At 49.8% G+C, this 18,760-nt stretch overlaps 1 protein-coding gene and 1 non-coding gene across 2 annotated transcripts in view; one reads left to right on the forward strand and one right to left on the reverse strand.

The window, feature by feature from the left end:
- The first annotated feature begins 2,556 nt into the window (after nucleotides 1-2,556).
- TEX264 (testis expressed 264, ER-phagy receptor) overlaps nucleotides 2,557-18,760 on the forward strand; it is a 33,245-nt gene continuing 17,041 nt past the window's right edge. Inside the window, exons 1-4 of the mRNA XM_049776704.1 lie at nucleotides 2,557-2,581; nucleotides 3,141-3,226; nucleotides 6,894-7,185; nucleotides 17,691-17,912. Coding sequence (XP_049632661.1) covers nucleotides 6,928-7,185; nucleotides 17,691-17,912 — 480 coding nt within the window. The 5' untranslated portion in view covers nucleotides 2,557-2,581; nucleotides 3,141-3,226; nucleotides 6,894-6,927. The remainder of the gene's footprint in view (nucleotides 2,582-3,140; nucleotides 3,227-6,893; nucleotides 7,186-17,690; nucleotides 17,913-18,760) is intronic.
- On the reverse strand, nucleotides 12,636-12,742 carry LOC126015359 (U6 spliceosomal RNA). The gene has a single exon (XR_007498227.1). It is a non-coding gene; the product is annotated as a U6 spliceosomal RNA (small nuclear RNA).

Raw genomic sequence — 18,760 nt, forward strand, 5'->3', positions numbered from 1 at the left:
AAAGGTGAGGCTCGAGTGAGTACAGAGTGCAGGGCACTTACCTTGCATTGCCCCTGTCCTTGAGCTAGCCCTGAGCATAGCTGGATGTGCTCCCTCCCCCACAAAACTCTTGGAAACAGCCTAAAGACAAATTCTGTCAGGTTGATGGCCTGCAGTTCCAGTACAGGCTGACTTACTCGCTGATGGGTGTGGTGGTTGGGGGCCACACCTGGCAGTGCCTGGCATTAAATCGCGAGCAGATGTATGCAAGTGTTACCCCTGTGGCAGCTCCGTCCCCAATATGCTGGTAGACATCCAAATCAGATGCTGAAGCTCTTGCATACCCTTGACACTGATATGGGTCTCTGGAGTTCCCATCTAAGTTAAAGGAAAGTGAGTAAAGAGAACTAGATGAACAAAGCACAACCCCAGATAGGTTTTCCTGCGAGTTCATCAGCTTTGAGAAGCACAACTGAACCGTGAACACCTTGCAGGCAGAGCTGTCTGTAAACCAGCATACTGGCCTTCCTGTGTGCTTGCATAGGGAAGAAACGTTGCAAGTGTATAGTCAACTTGCCAGAGCACTTGCAGAGTGTGCCTGCATCAGGTGGTCATAAGCAAACTACCACTACAATCCTGCCAGCCTAACCCAAAGGCACTGATGCCTTTGTAGAGTTAGCTTCCCATCCTGCTAGTCTGCCCACAGGGAAGGACATCCTAGACTCTGGAAGTTTAATCTTCCAATTCTGTAGATGGAACAATATGAAACAGGACGGAAACTGTTTGAGTGCCTCCACCCAGTCTGCTCTTACTAAATGCAGCTGTGGGTCCCATGAGACGATTTCCATTTCAAACACCAACTCTTGTCAAAAATGCCATGGCAGCTCTTTGTCTATCTGTTTTTAGTCCCATCTGTGTACATAGTTGTCCCTCCTCCAGATCCTCAACTGTAAGACAGAGACTGGAAAGTAAGACTTTATCTTTGGAGCCCTCAAAGGATGCTTTGTAGCTGGAAGATTGTCAGGATAAGAGCTGAAGGCTGGAACTGGGGATGTAGGTCAGCAGTGTAGCACTTGCCTTGTGTCTCTGAAGCCCTGGGTTCAATTCCCAGCTGTACCAAAGAGAAAAGGGGAAAGGAAAAGAACTGATGACTGAACATGCCTCGAAGGCGTTTTATATCTGACCTGCAGTTACCTGCATACTAAGCTTTAAATGCGGGCCAGCCAGCCGTCCCCAGCCACGTACAAGAATTTGTAGATCTTGAACCCTTGAAAGCTGAACCCTGATAAGCTGTAGGAGGGTGGGGCCCTGGCTTTGTTCACTCAGTATTCCCGAACCCTACATCTGTCTTGACTGAGAGTGGTAGTACTTAACAGTGCCAGGAGGATTAGCAATCATTCCTTGACTGATTGGTGGGCACATAGCAGGAGGACAGAGGGTTGGTGGCAGGAAGCCTATACTGTGCTGTAGAGAGTTCAAATCCACCAGCTTCTCAGATCCTGAACAGTCAGGGGCAAGTGGCCCTGCCTTGCTTGCTTAGTCTCCCAGGTTTGCTGAGAAACCTCCGCCAAGAAAGAAGCTGGAGGCTGGAAAGATAGAACAGCAGTAGGGCATTGGCCTTGCACGCAGCTGATCCAGGACGATGGTTCGAATGCCAGCATCCCATGCCTGCTGGGAGTGATTTCTGAGTGCAAAGCCAGGAATAACCCCTGAGCGACCCCAAAACAAAAAAACCTATAACATCAATCTGTAGCATCTTTTAGTGGTCTATTTTAGAAGAATCTTAATTCCATTAAAAGTTCTCTAAAATGGGGGTGAAGGAATAACAGAGCACTTGTCTTGCATGCGGCTAACAAGTACCCAATGGTCCCCTGTACCACCAGGAGTGATTTCTGAGCACAGAGCCAGGAGTAAGCCCTGAGTCTTGCACAATAAAATAAGTAAAAAACAAAGTTCTCTAATAAGAAGACAGACGGGCTGGAGTGGTGGCGCAGCGGTAGGGCGTTTGCCTTGCACGCTGCTGACCCAGGATGGACCTGGGTTCTATCCCTGGCATCCCGCAGGATCCCCCGAGCCAGCCAGGGACCACCAGGCTTATTCCCCATGGCTCCCGGGGCGGGCAGGTGCGCTGTTGCCAGCCAAGTCACCCTCTGCAGCCTTGCAAGCCTCACGGTCCTGGGAGCCAGGTAGGTGGCGGGTCGGCCCCAGCGCGCACGCGTGGCCATGGAGACGGGCGGGGCTGGCCTCCGCCCTCCGAGCGCGATCACGCTCGCGCATACGCCCACGCCCGCGTCACGCCCGCCGCGGAACGCGAGGGGGCGCGGCGAGGCGCGAAGGTAGGCGAGAAGGGGGCGGGGCGACGCGAAAGGAGGCGTGGCGAGAGGCGGAGCGATGTGAGAGGGGGCGTGGCTACGGACGGAGCTATGAAAGGGGGCGTGGCGGAACGAGACGCTAGGCAAAAGAGGGCGGGGCGAAGCGGAAAGGGGGCGTGGCGACGGCGCGCAGCGGGAGTGCGCAGGCGCCGCCGCCACCGCCGCTGACCCGGGAGCCGCGCCTGCGCGGATCGGCGTCCGCGGCGGCGGGCTGGCGGGCGGCCGCTGAGGTGAGCGAGCGAGCGCCCGGCCCGAGGAGACGCGGACGGTCCCCGCTGGGCGCCCCGACGCCACCTCCGGGACACCCCAGTTTTCCAGCCTCCTTCCTTCCGTCACCCCGATCTGGGCCTCTCTCTCTCGCTCAGCCCCCCTAACCCACAGCCCGGCTGCAGGCCCGGGTGCCGGCGGCAGGAGGCCGCGAGTGGGGGGCCCGGCGCCCACGTTCCACGGGCCTGGCTGGGCCTTTCGGGGTGCGGGGCGCCCTCCGTCCCTGACGCCTCTCCCGGGGCGCACCCGGGCCTGCGATCAGGGGCGGCTCCCAGGGGCGCAGGCTGCACCCCAAGGTCAGCGGGGAGGGGAGGTAGGCCCCCCAGGAGAGACGGGGTTCGAGCCAGCCAGGGATCTGCTGGCCAGCTGTCACTGACATCGACGCCCGTCTTCCGGGGACACCTCGGACACCCCCTTTCCTTTAGCAGGACTTGCTAGGGCGCTCCCCTGGAAAGAGGGGGGACTGTGGGGACCGGGCTCGTTGCTTATTTTCTTTCTGGACCCCCCCCCCCCATCTCCCAGCATTGGAGCCCCAGATCGCTGCCTGCCTGCCTGCCTGCCTGCCTGCCGTGATTTTGCTCCAAGCGAGCCTCGCCTGGCTTTTTCAGGTGAGCTGCTTCGGGGCTCCCTTCTTCTTCCTCCACCTGCCCCGGGAGGCCTCGGCACAGTTCACCCCATTTCTCTGAGCAGTTCTGGAAAAAAAAAAAAAAGAAGTGAGGGACAGGATGGTGGAGGCGAGATGGGATGGAGGAGTTGAGGGGTCACCCTTCCACACACCCCAGGGTTAGTGGGAGATTTAGATTAGAGGCCAGGAGCCTCCTGTCAAAGATGACCCAATGTGGATGAAATCTTTGGGCTAAATGGGTTAACGAAGTCCCATTGTCCCGTAGGAGAAAGTGGGGTCGGGGCCATCTCATTTTGGCTCAGGAAACTTTCATTGGTCTTTGTGATTCTGGGTAAGTCTCCACTTCGAATCACTTGTTTTTCTGTTCTGACTCACCTTTGCTTTAAGTACCACGAAGTAGCTGTGTTTTAACATGTAGACCAAAAGCCGGAGTGATGGCACAATGGTTAGATGTTTGCCTTGCATGTGGGCCCGGTTTGGCCCCAGGCATCCCATATGGTCCCCCAAGCCTGCCAGGATCAATTTCTGAATACAGACCCAAGAGTATATATAATCCCTGACACCTCAGTCGGTGCCATTGGATGTGGCCCCAAAATAAACAAACACACAAACAAAAAACCAAAACAGAACTAAAAACAAACATGTAGGCCTCATTTATTGGGCTTACTGCCCCATTCAGAAAAAGTCACCCTGAAACTCCATCTTCCTTAAGATCACATTCAGTGTCCCCACTTACACCAGAAACTACTACCAGCCCTTATTCTCCACTCCCTTCTTTGCAGTGGAGATGGAAAATTAATTTAGACAGTGCTTAGCACAGAGTAAGTCATCAAAGGAAAACTTAATCATCAAAGAAAAATAAGAATGAAACTACTTGGAGGGAAGATGAATAGGAAAGGGGATGCGGCCAAACACAGTGAAACAGAGGAACACGGATGGGTGAGAAAATTCATGGGATGGACCGTAAAATTAACATAGAACTTTTTTTTTTGGGGGGGGGCACACCCGGCGGTACTCAGGGGTTACTCCTGGCTGTCTGCTCAGAAATAGCTCCTGGCAGGCACGGGGGGGCCATGGGACACCGGGATTCGAACCAACCACCTTAGATCCTGGTTCGGCTGCTTGCAAGGCAAATGCCGCTGTGCTATCTGTCCGGGCCCAACATAGAACTTTTTTGTTTGTTTGTTTTTGGGCCACACCCGTTGACGCACAGGGGTTACTCCTGGCTATGCGTTCAGAAATCGCTCCTGGCTTGGGGGGACCATATGGGATGCTGGGATCGAACCGTGGTTCCTCCTAGGCTAGCGCTTGCAGGCAGATGCCTTACCTCTAGCGCCACCACTCCAGCCCCTAACATAGAATTTTTTTTTTTTTTCTAACATAGAATTTTTAAAGGTTCAGGTTGCCTCTTTGTGAGGCAAACATGCAGGTCAACTCCAAAGACATTTTTTTTTTTTTAGCAGAAATGCTGATTCTCAGAACCCAGAGGGAACAAATTATTTTACAGGGCTGTTTTTCATGGAACTGAATTGTTGAACACTTCTTTCAGCGGGACTCATGCTTTTCTTTATCTTTTTACTGACTTTTTTCTTTTGTTTGTTTGCTTGTTTTTTGGGCCATACCTGGTGGTGCCTAGGTGTTACTTCTGGCTCTGCACTCAGGAATCACTCCTGTGGTGGTCTCAGAGGACCATATAGGATGTCAGGGATTGAACCTCTACATTTAGTGCAAGGCAAGTGCCCTACTGCCATGCTATCATCGTTCTAAACTGGCCCTAAACTGACTTTTTTTTTTGTGGTTTTTGGGTCACACCCGGCAGTGCTCAGGGGTTATTCCTGGCTCCAGGCTCAGAAATTGCTCCTGGCAGGCACGGGAGGACCATATATGGGACGCCGGGATTCGAACCGATGACCTCCTGCATGAGAGGCAAACGCCTTACCTCCATGCTATCTCTCCGGCCCCACTAAACTGACTTTTTAAAAAAAAAAATTAGGTAACTAGAATCAAGTCCTCTAAGAGGGTTAGACTATGTCCCCACATTTTGTGGAAAGAGACACATAGTACATTTATGTTCCTAGGCTAATCTTGGATTCCTTCTCTACTTTTTTTTTTTTTTTTTTTTTTGGCTTTTGGCTTTTGGGTCATACCCAGCAGTGCTCGGATTACTCCTGGCTCTGCACGAAGAAATCGCCCTTGGCAGGCTCAGGGGACCTTATGGGATGCCAGGAATCTAACCGCCAGCCATCCTGGATCGGCTACTTGCAAGGCAAATGCCCTACCTTTGTGCTCTCTCTCTAGCCTCTCTGCTCTTTCTATAGTTTTATTTTTCTTAAGCAACTGTATTTATTGCTTGAACCATCAGACATACCAGGCATGAGGAAAGGCTCAAGGGGAAGAGGGAGAATTGTCAGATAGACTGTATATGCATGTAAAGAAAAACAAACTCTCATTTTCCTCCAGGATCATCATTATCTAGCATTGTCTTTATTTGAACTCCCTAGTCTACCTTTATCTCTCTACCTGAAGTGAGTAGAATAAGCACCTCAAATGTTGTTCAGTGTTGGAGAGCGGGTGGGAGGAGGAACTGGGTAGCCAGTGGATCCCTGCATGGTTCCTTCCATCAGCATCTCTCCCCCACAGAATGAAATACTCAAGCCAAGGACGAATGAGCTGTTACTCCTCCCTGTTGTGTGTTTTTACATCTACACAGCCTTTTTTCCTCCTCCCTGCTGTCTTTTAGTTTATTAGTCTTTAGTTAAAAAGTGGGGTGAAACTTAGCTCTGGTGCTCTAGTCTGGGAAGGACAGTGCTGTATTTGCTCTGGGTTCCTCTGTTTCTAGGTGGGTGACTTTGCTGGGAAATAAGATTCTGAGAAACAGGTATCCTTAGCAAAGGAGATTTTTCCCCCTTTCTTTGGTTTTGTTTTGGGACCATATCTGGTAATGCTTAGGAGTTACTCCTGACTCTGAACATAACAATTACTCCTTTTGGTGCTAGTGGGACCATACAGGATACTTGGGGATTGAACTCAGATCAGTCTGGTGCAAGGCAAACACCTTACCCACTATACTCTTGCTGCAGCCTCCCACCAAGAAGATTTTTCTTATAAAGTCTTCCTGCTGCACAACTTCCCCCTGGGATTTTGTTCCTCCTAGTTTCCCTGTTTGTTAATAAGTGTTTGGACCCTGCTGTTTGCCCCTCCTACAACTGGCAATGTGCCACAATGCTTGAGGAGACTGGGCTGGCACCTTAGCTCAGCTCTGGGAAGAAGGAGGAGGCTTTGTGGGGGAAAGACAGAATAACCCATCACTGGGGAGTCTAGTCCGGGGTGTGAGTATGTCCTTGGTTGTGATTCATTCCTGTGACCCTCTATGACTCAGTTTCCCCAGGTGTATCCAAGACTTCCAGCCGATAGGCAGAGCAGCTCCGAGAGCCTCAACAATTGTGATTAAGAAATAAAGAGGCTTGTGGCTTCAGTCATCCTTTGTAGCTCCCTTCTAGGTCACTAGAAGTGTAAACACTTCTGGCCCCTCCCCTCCTGGGCCAGAGCTCCCCAGTCAGGGTTGAGGTTGGGCCAGACTAGGCTTGCAGGCAGGTGGGCACATTGGTCAGAGCAGGCTCTCAGCCTTCTCTTTTCTGTCTCCTTTGCAGCTGCCTTGGGGTGCTGCTTGGGGAGTACAGAATCATGTCGGACCTGCTACTCCTGGGCCTGACTGGAGGCCTGTTGCTTCTGCTGTTGCTGACACTGCTGGCCTTTATGGGGTACTCAGGGTTGCTGGCGGAGGTCAGAGTGAGTGCTGGCTCACCCCCCATCCACAATGTTACTGTGGCCTACAAGTACCACAAGGGATCCTATGGCGAGACAGGGCCACTTTTTACGGAGAGCTGCAGCATCGCCCCGAAACTCCGCTCCATCGCCGTCTACTATGACAACCCCCACATGGTAAGCAACCTCTCTCTGTATGGGACATGGAAGGGGCACTTCAGTGTCTAAGGAAGGGTGGGAAACTCTTGAGCCAACCTTACAGACCACTTCCTTTTTGGTCCAGGCATTCAAATACTGGTTTTCTATTTGCCCATTCCACTATCTCTGTGGATTTGTTTTTGTGTGTGTCTATGTGTGTGTTTGTTTGGGTTTTGGAGCCAAACCCAGAAGCGCTCAGGCCTTATTCCTGGTTCTGTGCTCAGGAATCATACCTTATGGGGTTTGGGAGACTATATGGGGTGTTAGGGAATCAAACCTGCATCAGTTGAGCAAATACCCTGTCCACTGTACTTTCTCTCTAGCCCCTCCATAGATTCCTGAGTGCTGGAGCTGTGTGACTGTGAGTGTCTAGCCCTCCTGGGCTTTGGTCTTCTGCCCCCTCCTCTTGCTGGCCTTCTCTCCGCCATCTCCAATTGGGGCCAGAAGTTTAAGGCCAGTTCTTCAGAGCCTGCCTTCTCTTTGAGGTCATTGTTTTGTTGCTGTGCCTTCCCACTTTCAGCTCTTCTGCTAGGGCTCCAGGTCCTCCACACAAACCTTGGGTGAAACTAGGAATCCTACTTCTGGCCATTTGGTGATCACTGGTCACAGGGTTTTTCATTGGATGTCTAGCTCCCTACTTGGGAGTTAAGTAGAGTTGGGTGAGCTGTCCAAATGTCCAAGATGCCAGAATCAGAGAGTAGTCCAGTGCATCATGGCACTTCGTAGGCGTCTGGCTGTACTCACAACTTGCAATGAGTCAGGGCTAACCAATGTAGCTTCATGCCATACCATGGAGTCTAACCAATGTAGCCTCATGCCATACCATGGAGTGGTGCTGCCCACAGCTGCATGGGCCGGAAGTTCTGCCAGAAGTTCTTCAGCCTTCAGCACTTACTCTTGGCAACCCCAGCATTTGGAATCCCAGCATTGCTTTTCTTGCCTGTAGAGCTTAAATGAACAAGGTCTACATTCTACCCAGTAGGTGCTGGCCAAGCCTGACAAGACTCGGTTGAAATAGACTGGTTGGACTCCATCTCTGTGCCAGCTTCTTCCTGATCCTATTCTCCAGAAACGAATGATCCTGGCCCTGTGCACAGGAAATTTTGTGTTTGGCGGGAGGTCAGCAGCCTTACACAAATGCATCTCAGATTAGATAAGGTGCCATGTTTTGTGCTCATAGAGCTTTTGAGCTGTTGGTTCAGAGAGGGTGCCTCCTGTCTGATGTGAAGTTGCAAAGAGGAGCTAGATTATATATATATATATATATATATATATATATATATATATATATATATATATATATATATATGTTTGTTTATTATATCTATATATAAATTATAATCTATTATTTAGATTATATATTATATATATATTTACTATATATATATATTTATTATTTTTGGCCACACCTGGCGGCGCTCAAGAAATACTTCTGGCTCTGTGCTCAGAAATTGCTCCTGACAGGCTCAGGGGACCATGTGGATGCCAGGAATCGAACCCGGGTCCATCCCAGGTCAGTCACGTGCAAGGCAAACGCCCTACTACTGTGCTTTCACTCCAGGCCCAGGAGCTAGATTATAGCTATACCTTCTTCCATGAGTAAAATTTTCTCTGCTGGTTAGGGCCTAAAAAGCAAGTGCAGCGACCTGGCGTCACCAGGGTGACTATGTGGCTAGTGTGATGTCAGTGCTGAAGAAGAAGATAAAAAGATTTGCTGGACCAGATGATGGGAAGCCAAGCAGATTGGGAGAAGCAGAGCCACATAACGTGCTGCCTGCAATTTCAGGTCACTGCAGGATGCCAGGTAGGGGAGGGAAGGAGACAGGTACAGACATTGAGAAGGTTGGGCTGGGCCCAAGTGATAGGTGACGTGACCTGGCTAAGGGATGAGTAGACAGGCTTTGAGGTCATGTGACTAGGAAATGCTTATCAGAGGGGTCAAAAGCACGGAGACCCTGGTGGGTTGGGTTAGACACTAAACTGAGAAACTTCTACATCACACACATGACTTGTTTGCTTATCCTATTTTGTCAGTCTCTTCCCCTCTTACATGAACTCTTTCCTGGCTTCTGTCCCTTCGTCCACACCTAGCTCCACTAGAGCCCTGTGCAGGACCTTAGTGGGGGAGAAAGGAGATTGCATGCTTCTTCCCCATTAGCATCTATGCCTGTTCTAGCAGTAAGCATATTGTCCCCTGGAGGTACCGATCTCAGGATGAGAAAGGGCCAAGACAGTTTACTTTTGGGTCAGTGCTAGAGACTGATCCAGACAAAAGTGAAAGAGAAAACTGATGCTACTGGCAGCACTACTAGATATACCCCTCAAACCTCTTTCCTACCCCCACCCCCCAAAAAAAACCAACTAAATACTGTGGCATAGGGCACTCTCTCTCCATTGCCCTTTGATTCTTTACTAGACTCTCTAGGACATATTGGGTTAACTGGGTCTAGCCTGGCATCTTTCAGTCAATGGGATCATGGCTTTAAGAATACATCCTTGGGCCCGGAGCGATAGCACAGCGGCGTTTGCCTTGCAAGCTGATCCAGGACCAAAGGTGGTTGGTTCGAATCCCGGTGTCCTATATGGTCCCCCATGCCTGCCAGGAGCTATTTCTGAGCAGACAGCCAGGAGTAACCCCTGAACGTCGCCAGGTGTGGCCCAAAAACCAAAAAAAAAAAAAAAAAAGACTACATCCTCAAGGCCAGCAAGTAAGCCTAGGTTCTGATTGTCTCATCTTTGTCCTGCTGTGTGATCTTGAATAATCAATCACATTACCTCTCTGAGCCTCTATTTCTTCATCCACTTAATAGTGATAAAATATCTTTCAGGGACCAGAGACTGGAGTACATTCTTTGCACCATGAGACCTGGTTTCAGTTCCTGGCATTGCATGATTCCCCTCAAGTACCACCAAAGCACCCCTGAGCTCTGCTGGGTTTGGCCCAAAAACCTAAGCAATGAAAACAGAAGAAACAAAAATAATCTTGTTTCAAGGGCCAGAGTGCTGGCCAAGAACTTGCCTTGCATGTGCCAACCTGGGTTAGATGTTTGGCAACTCATCCCTAAGGTTCCTCAAGCCTGCCAGAAATAATCCCTGAGCACAGAGCCAGGAGTAACCTTGAACACACTGTATGTGTTTTCTCCCCATATCCCCCTCAAAAACCTGTTTCCTAGGTAGGCAGACAAGGATAAAGTTAGTGATTTATGAGGCATTCACCCAGTACCTGACCCTCAGTAGATGTCTAACAATGCCAAGAAAGGGAGGGAACAGACACACATACTGATTAATTGTGCTAGGGTTAGGTTGGGTCATGGCCTCCGCCCATATCCTTTGCTTGGCTATAGACCTCTTTGCCAACCCAGAGGACGAGCCCTGATCCCGTCCATCCTGACCCCGGTCAATCTGGAAGATGCCTGGCTCCATTTGGAGCTGGATCCTACCCTGACACCTGGGATTTCTCAAGGATGCTTAGTACCCACCTATTCTTTGTGGAAGTTCCGTAGTATAATTCTCTGGCAGAGGTTATCTGTGGTTCAGGGAATTATGAACCTTAACCTAGAGGTGTTCAGGACCATTGTAGGCTTGGCGATCTGTGGGCAACTATATGTGGCTTTTGGGTCTATAATGCAGATACAAAGAGGAGACTAGATGACAGGAATGGAGGTTCTGATCTCAAGAGTTCACTCATGTGCCACTAAGTCCTTGGCACCGGGACACCATGGATGTCAGGACCTCTTAACCTGGAGGATAGGCCCCATCCTGTTCTGCAGAAGTGAACAACACAAGTACTTCCCCAGTAACATTTGGTATAAAGTCCTACCACAGGCCACTCCTGACCTCAGCTAGGCAAAAGAGGCTAATGAGAAAGGCCTACTGAAAACTAACCTGTTCTGACAGTGGGTCCAGGAAATGACAGAAGGCACGAAAACAGCAGGATCGAAGTGATTGCTATGGACTCAGGTGCTGGTTGAGCACATATATCCATCCTGGCGATACACACATGGTCATGTGTGTACTGTGTGTATGCATTTATATCAGCCTAGGGTTCTGTGTGGGAGGGAGCTGCCAAATGTGAAGGATTTTATTTTCTGTCTCTGAAGAAGGCCTTGGTAGATACAGAAAGAGGAAGGGAGCACGTGACAGGAAGTAGAGTGGTTTACATTTATAGAGTGCAGGCCATTTCCTTTCCCAGGTACTGCCGAAGGGGCTTCTAGATTTGGTCAGTTATCCCCTTCGTGTGAGCTTGTGTTCACAAGCCCATGTTTGTACATATGTACACATGTACATGTATACCTGTACAATGTCCTGTGAATAAGCTTTAGTGGCTATGCTTCTGTTAGTGTGTATCATGAGCTGCCTTCTGCCTGAGGCCAAGCCGGACTGGAAGGACTCTGGCTGGGCAGGGTTTTTCTCAAGACCGGGTTTAATAGAGAACAGGCAGGTCAGGGAAGCCAAGGACCTTACAGCAGAAACTGCTCATCCAGACAACAGCCCTTCCAGTGTTCAGGAAATCCAGCTGGTGATCAGTAAATCCAGGAGAAAACACTGAGAAAAACAGCCACCACCACAGAAACCAAGCTCTGCATCACTCCAGCTGGGGGTTCTTATACCCCTTCCACCAGCTGCTTCCAAATGAGTTACCTGGTCATCGATAGCACAGCTTGTAGGGTGTTTGCCTTGTGCACAGCCAACCCCGGTTGGCTTTGATCCAGTTCGATCCCAGGCATCCCATGTGATCTCCCTCCCCCCACTCAGCCTGCCAGAAATGATTTCTGAATGTAATGTAGAGGTAGGAATAATCCCTAAGCACCACAGGGTGTGGCCCAAAACACAAAAAGAAAAAAAAAACTACATAAACCAAATGAGTCGCCTGGGGTTTCTATTTAACAGATTTCTCCCCCCCCCCTTAAAGGGGCACACCCCCTTTTAACCTGGAGTTCTGGAGTTTAACCCCAGAACCATGCCGTTGGTTCTATCTTCTCTGCTAACTCTAGGTCATGCCCTACCCTGCATGCCACCTCTACTGTGTTTGAGGCTTAAGCAACCTGCCTACCAGCCCTTGCAGGCAGAGAAGCCTGACAGAAGCAAATGGGGCATGGCAGCCAGTTCAGTGTACCTACCTGAAGCCAGTCAAGAGGTTTTTGCACCAGTCATGGTATCAGTTGGCAGATAGGCTAAGGGGCTTGGGGGCACTTGGGTTCTGTCTTTTACAAGATAGACTGTAACAATCCCCCAGTCTACTAAGAGCCCTCAATCTGTAGGAATTGAGGCCATTATGAGCTCTGTCTTAGGGCCAGAGTGATAGTACAATGAGTAACACATTTGCCTTATATGCAGCTAACCCAGCTTTGAAGCCTGACATCCCATATGATACCCCGGGCACCTCCAGGAATAGTTCCCAAGTACAGAGCGAGGAGTAAAGGAGTAAGCTCTGAGCTCTTTTTGTCTTAGGCCACATTTTCATCCTTGCTCAGGGGCCATGCTAATCTTCTCTGTATCTTTCCAATTGTAGTATATGTGCTGCCGAAGCGAACACGAGGCCACACTTTCAGTGTGTGCCAGGGCTGCTTCCTTTCCTAGGAGCTGCAACATCACACAGTGCCTGGAAAGGGCCACGGAAATTGTATGATCTAGGGCTGGCACCTTTAGCACAGGCACTAGAAACGTGAGCTGGGATGCTCCCTCAGAGCCCAAACCATCCCTCCCTCTCAGCCTGTGATTTTTCTGCCAGGTGCATTCCAGCGTAAGGCTTCGCTGTTTACCAGCCCGTGACTGAGTGAGCCAGGCCCCAAGAATTTTTAACTTCAGGGTTTTCATTTGAGGGGAAGCTAAGTAATCGGATAAAACCTGGCCTTTCATCAGTCCTGGACACACTGGCAACTGCCCACGCCCCTGAGGGCTTTGCTGGTCCACCCTTTTTCAGGTGACCTGAGCTATTTGAAAAGCCATTGTGCGACCCCTTCCTCGCCAGTGCCAGATTCCCCTAATGGATCCAGTCAAGTCAGCCTCTGAGTTCGAATCCTAACTTCCACAGTGTCTTGCTATGTGGTCTTTGCTGTGACTGGCTTTGTTCTCTGGGCCTCAGGAGCATGTTGCATAGTGCTGTTTGGATTTCATGAGCTGATAAGTACACTGCAGCCACTGGGACAAGCAGTAATTGTCCTGTCAGATTAGGCATGAAAAATGGAGATGCTACAGCACTACATGGGAACTCCCAGGAATTTGCAGAACCCCCTTTGGAGTTTGGCATGCTGCTAACTCTCCCCTGTCGTCTCACTTTGCCTTCAGTGTGGGTCTGTACTTTGTCCTTATGTGCACAATTCTGGTGACATGTTGCAGCCTTTTCTAAGAGTTGCAACATCACATTGTGCCTGGAAAGGGCCAAGGAAATTGTATGATCTAGGACTGGCACCTTAGCACGGGCACTAGAAATGTGAGCTGGGATGCTCCTTCAGATCCCAAACCATCCCTCCTTGTCAGCCTGTGATGACAACAAGCCCAGTGTTGACCCTCCACGTAGATGACAATGCAGCTGCTGTTCGTTCTCTCCTACTGGTGTCATTGTTAGGGGAGACCACTGCCACACTTCTGCCCCTGCCTGGGCAAACTCTGCACTGGGCATGCTGGTATGAGAGCAGGGTGTGGGTGGGCTTGCAGTTTGTCCCTACCAGGTTATACATCCATGGGCTGGAGATTGCCATGCCTACTGGATCCAAGTTGTCACCCCTTTTCCTTCCTGGCCCCTGAAAGAAAATGATGTTGCATGGCGGTTTTCATGTGGCCACTCAGCAGGGTCAGCAAGGAGCTGTGAGACCAGCTCATCTTGGGAAGCTTTCATTTCTTCTTAGAGTGCTGGTGCTCGATAGCCCTCACTGCTCACAGGAGCTATTCTGGTTTCTCCTCACGCTCCTGCTATAGACTCCCTCCCCCATGATACACACAAACACTATAATGATGTTGTATAGTTGCAGATGCTGAGGTTTTGGGCAGATGTTGCCGCCTTTGTGGGCATGGTTGGGCCTGCCTTTAACCCAGAGTGGTAGTCCATGCCACCACCCTGCCTCCGTCATACAGTTTCTTCTGGTGTTTGTTCTGAACCAGCTCTTATTCTGTGCATAGGTGCCAAGAGAAACTACTGATAATGGGACGAAAAAGAACAGAGATGTCGCTAGAAAGCCAGATTAGCCCAGGGTAAATAAAGACCTTTCAGGGGCTGGAGCAATAGTACAGGGGTTGGGTGTTTGCCTTGCACGTGGCTGATGCAGTTTTAATCCCAGGCATCACATATAATCCCAGTAACTCAACAGGAGTGATTTCTGAGGGCAGAGCCAGGAGTAAGCTCTGAGCACCACCGGGCATGGCCAAAAAAAAAAAATCTAAACTGAATAAATTTCTTTTATCAAAGCAAGGTAGATGGACTTTCTTGGTATCAAAACATTTAACCTTCTCGACCCTTAGTAACATTGCAGGAAAGTTTTGGGGTCTTCCAGAAGTCCTGTAAACCACCCCATGATTCTAGATTATCATTGTATCTCCTAAGCTTGTCTCATGCCTGTTTCATGTCTTGATACCTGATTCAACTGCCTCCCAGCTCCAGCTTGGTATAGAGCTATTAGGCAGATGGTTTGCTTACTGAATAACTTCAGTTATCCTGTAGCTCCTGGCCAGGCAGGAAGGGGACAGGAAGTATCTTCACATATGAAATTGAGAAATCAAGTCAAGCTACAGGAAAGCACCTGTGTGTGTTCCTCCAGCACATCTCCCGGACCTCAGGAGATGAGTTGTTTCCTTCCCTGTGACAAGAGTTCCCTCGTTCCCGAGGTGCAAGAAGAGGATCTGTATCCAGTGCCCACTGGTGTGTGTGCACGGGACCTGGGCCCTTCTGCCTACTGGCCCAGGGTTAGGAAAGCTGTCAGTTACAGTGCAGCAGAGACCTCTCCCTCCTGGTGGGCATTTGGAATCCTGAGAGGAGGACTTCTTGGCGATCCAACAGAAGGCTTGGAGGAGGAGGTTTGGATGGGCTGGAGTTTCCCAGGCAGAAAAGACTCTGGAGTAGAGTGAAGGAGGACATTCCTCTGTCACAGGCAGAGGAAGTAGCTTACGCAAAGGCAGGAAGCCTGGGAGGACGTGGCATGTTTGGGGAGCTGCAAATAGTTGCATGTAGGCGTGTGTGGGGGTGTGGTGGGAGAAGAGGCTGGCAAAGCAGGCTGGGCCAGAACCTGGGTTTGTCCCTCCCTCTGCCACTCAGAGGCTCAGTGGGCGTCTGCCCACCTGAGTTCTGGCCCCTTCTGGGGTTTAGGAAGATAGGAAAGGAGCACAGAGATGGGATGGGGAAATGAGCAGTATGTGTACTTACAGACATCACGGCATGCTGGGCTTTGGAATGATTTTGTTGTTGTTTTATTTGTTTTTGGGGCCACACCCTAGAAGTGTTCAGGGGATGCTAGCCTTGATTGTACTTGGTGGTTGCTCCCAGCAGTGCACAGGGCACCACATTGCATGGGGTGTGTGTGTGTGTGTGTGTGTGTGTGTGTGTGTGTGTGTGTGTGTGTGTGTGTGTGTGTGTGTGTGTGTGTGTGTGTGTATGTGTTATATTGCAGGCATACACTCATTCAATTGATCTGTTCGTCAGGCTCAGGAGTTTTAACCAGAGATGAATTGGAGGCCAGCAAGACATCGAAACATGATAAGCGTTTTGTTGCCTTTTGTCAACTGGGGAGAGTGTTGAGCTGGGATCCCCATTAGGATTGCTGAAAGTGATCAACAGAGAGAAGAATTCATTAGTTAGAGAGATTGTATCTTTCCACCCATTTGTTTACCTAACCCACCGGGTTGTCTTTTTTGTTTGTTTTGTTTTTGGCTCATACCTGGCAGTGCTCAGGGGTTACTCCTGGCTCTGCGATCAGAAATCACTGCTGGCAGGCACGGGACCATATAAGATGCCGGATTTGAACCACCATCCTTCCTGGTCTGGCTGCGTGGTGCAAGGCAAACAAATGCCTTTCCGCTGTGCTATCTGTCTGGTCCCAGGGTTGTCACTTCTATAGCTACCATAGGTGGTTAAGTTCTGGTCAGGAAGACACACTTTGAAGCAGGCCCTGTTTATTGATGACACACTTTGAAGCAGGCCCTGTTTATTGATCTGTATGCGTGGGCTGGGTCTGGCAGAAACCTCTGCCTTTCTGGCCTTTCTTGAGTTGTGCGTGGGGCACTTGCACCATCTATTGACAAGAGGTGGTACTGCAGGATGCCCTACGTGTCTCCCTAGAGGGGTGGAGTCTCGGGCAGGGTTTAATGACTGCTTAGAGGAAGTTACTTAAGTTACTTAAGGTCGGGAAAGGTTTAGTCAGCAGGGGTCTCAAACTCAGTTTACCTGGGGGCCACAGGAGGCAAAGTCGGGGTGATCCTCGAGTGCAAAGTCAGTAGTAAGCCTTGAACATTGGGGGTGTGTGACCCAAACAGCTAAAACAAAACAAAACAAAAAAAGATTCCTCTAGGGCAGGACCACAAACAGCCCTCCCTGGTTTAGTGCAAAATGTTGGGGTCTGTATGGAATGCTGTGAGCTGCCTAAAGGCTCACCAAGAGGGTATTTAAACCAGTAGGTTGGTCAGGGAAAAGAAGGTTTGGTCTCTAGACTTTCTAGGCTATTCGTTTGGCCTGTGTCATAGCTACTAATAACTGACAACTCTTATAGGACATTTGCTGAATGATGGACCAAGCTAAACCCTCATCAAAGCATCTCAATTTATTAACTAGGGAAGGGTGCATTTCTTCCTGCAGTTGGTTGGGCGTTTCCTGAGGACCAACAGGACTATACCTAGCACTTCCAGGGCATGTGCAGTACGTGTGTGTGTGTGTGTGTGTGTGTGTGTGTGTGTGTGTGTGTGTGTGTGTGTTTCACAGAAAAAGGCATGTGCTCTATCACTGAACCATATATCTGGCCCCAAAGTATCTTTTTTAAGATGGCTTATTCGGAAGTATGGGGAAAACATACTGGTGGTTTTCAAGGCTTACTCCTGGTGGCCTGGGGTGGTGGGGGGCAGAGAAATGACCATATGGGGGACCAGTAATTGAACCTGGGTCTGTTGCATGCAAGCAAACATCCTACCCGCTGTACTGTTGCTCCAGCCCCAAATATGACAATGGGTTTCCGAAGAAGCCAAGAGTCTTGTTCAGACTCACATGACTCAGTTCATACCCAGAGGCTTGTATCATACCAAAAGTCGCACTCCTAACCGCAGGAGTGGCAAATGTCCACTAAAGCCTGGAGGTAGCAAGGAGACCAGAGTGGAAGAGAGTTGGGGGTGACCCTCTGTGACTGTACAGAGGTAAGAGGCTGGAGATGAAATCCATGTCCTAGGCAAAGTGAGAGTTTAAGCGGAGGTCCCTCTCGGATTATGGGCATAGCTTGAGAAGGTCCAGAATAGGAGGAGAGAGACAAGAACAGCACAACTGAAATGATTTCCTGGTTCTGCCTCCCCAGGTGCCCTCTGAGAAGTGCCGCTGTGCAGTAGGCAGCATCCTGAGTGAAGGTGAGGAGTCACCCTCCCCAGAGCTCATCCAACTCTACCAGAAATATGGCTTCAAGGTGTTCTCCTTCCCGGCACCCAGCCATGTGGTAACGGCGACATTCCCCTACACCACCACCTTGTCCATCTGGTTGGCGGCCCGCCGGGTCCATCCTGCCCTCAACACCTATATCAAGGTGAGACACAGACCCAGTATGTGTGGGTTGGGAGGTAGTCAGATGTTTGGGCAACAGCCAGGCACTCTGAGAGCCTTCCTGTGGAACTAGGATGATGGGCAGAGGATGCTATCATCTCTTCTAGGTGCCTAGGGCTTTGTGGGTACTAGGATGTTTCCCAGGAAAGGAGCAAGAGGAGCTTTTTCAGAGATTTTTCCCTGTCAGTTTAGCTCTGGATTGGGCCTCAGACATCCTTAGTGCTCAGTATCCTTTGCAGAAGGGATAGAACAGGCCCACCCCTCATTCTACTAGAAGTCGGCTTAGTAAGAACCGGAGGCTGTTAGTGGCTAGAGAGGCTCCAGGGATCCTTATGTTGCCCCTGATAGATATATGAACTGATCCTTAATCCCAGTTCTGGGCAGCAAGAATAGGTCCTGTTCTTTCTTTCCTTTTTTTTTTTTTTTTTTTTTTTTTTTTTTTTGGTTTTTGGTTTTCGGCAGCACTCAGGGGTTACTCCTGGCTCTCTGCTCAGAAATCGCTCCTGGTAGGCTCGGGGGACCATATGGAATTTGAACCACTGTCCTTCTGCTTGCAAGGCAAATGCCTTACCTCTATGCTGTCTCTCCGGCCCCTCCCTTTTATTTCTAACCTGGCCATTGGTGCTACTGACGCAGAAGTCAGCCTAGAAGAAGAGAGCCAGTTATCAGGAGACATCTCTATGACCACTGAAATTTTTTCAAACATGTCCTATTGAATATCTTTTCTAAAACACTTAAATGTAGGTACTAGGGAAATGATTGTTTTCTGGTATTGTTGTTTTTTGTTTATTTGTTTGCTTATGGGCCACAACTGATAGTGCTCAGGGGTTA

Source organism: Suncus etruscus, chromosome 7, assembly GCF_024139225.1.
Source record: "Suncus etruscus isolate mSunEtr1 chromosome 7, mSunEtr1.pri.cur, whole genome shotgun sequence".
NCBI classification, from domain to species: Eukaryota; Metazoa; Chordata; class Mammalia; order Eulipotyphla; family Soricidae; genus Suncus; species Suncus etruscus.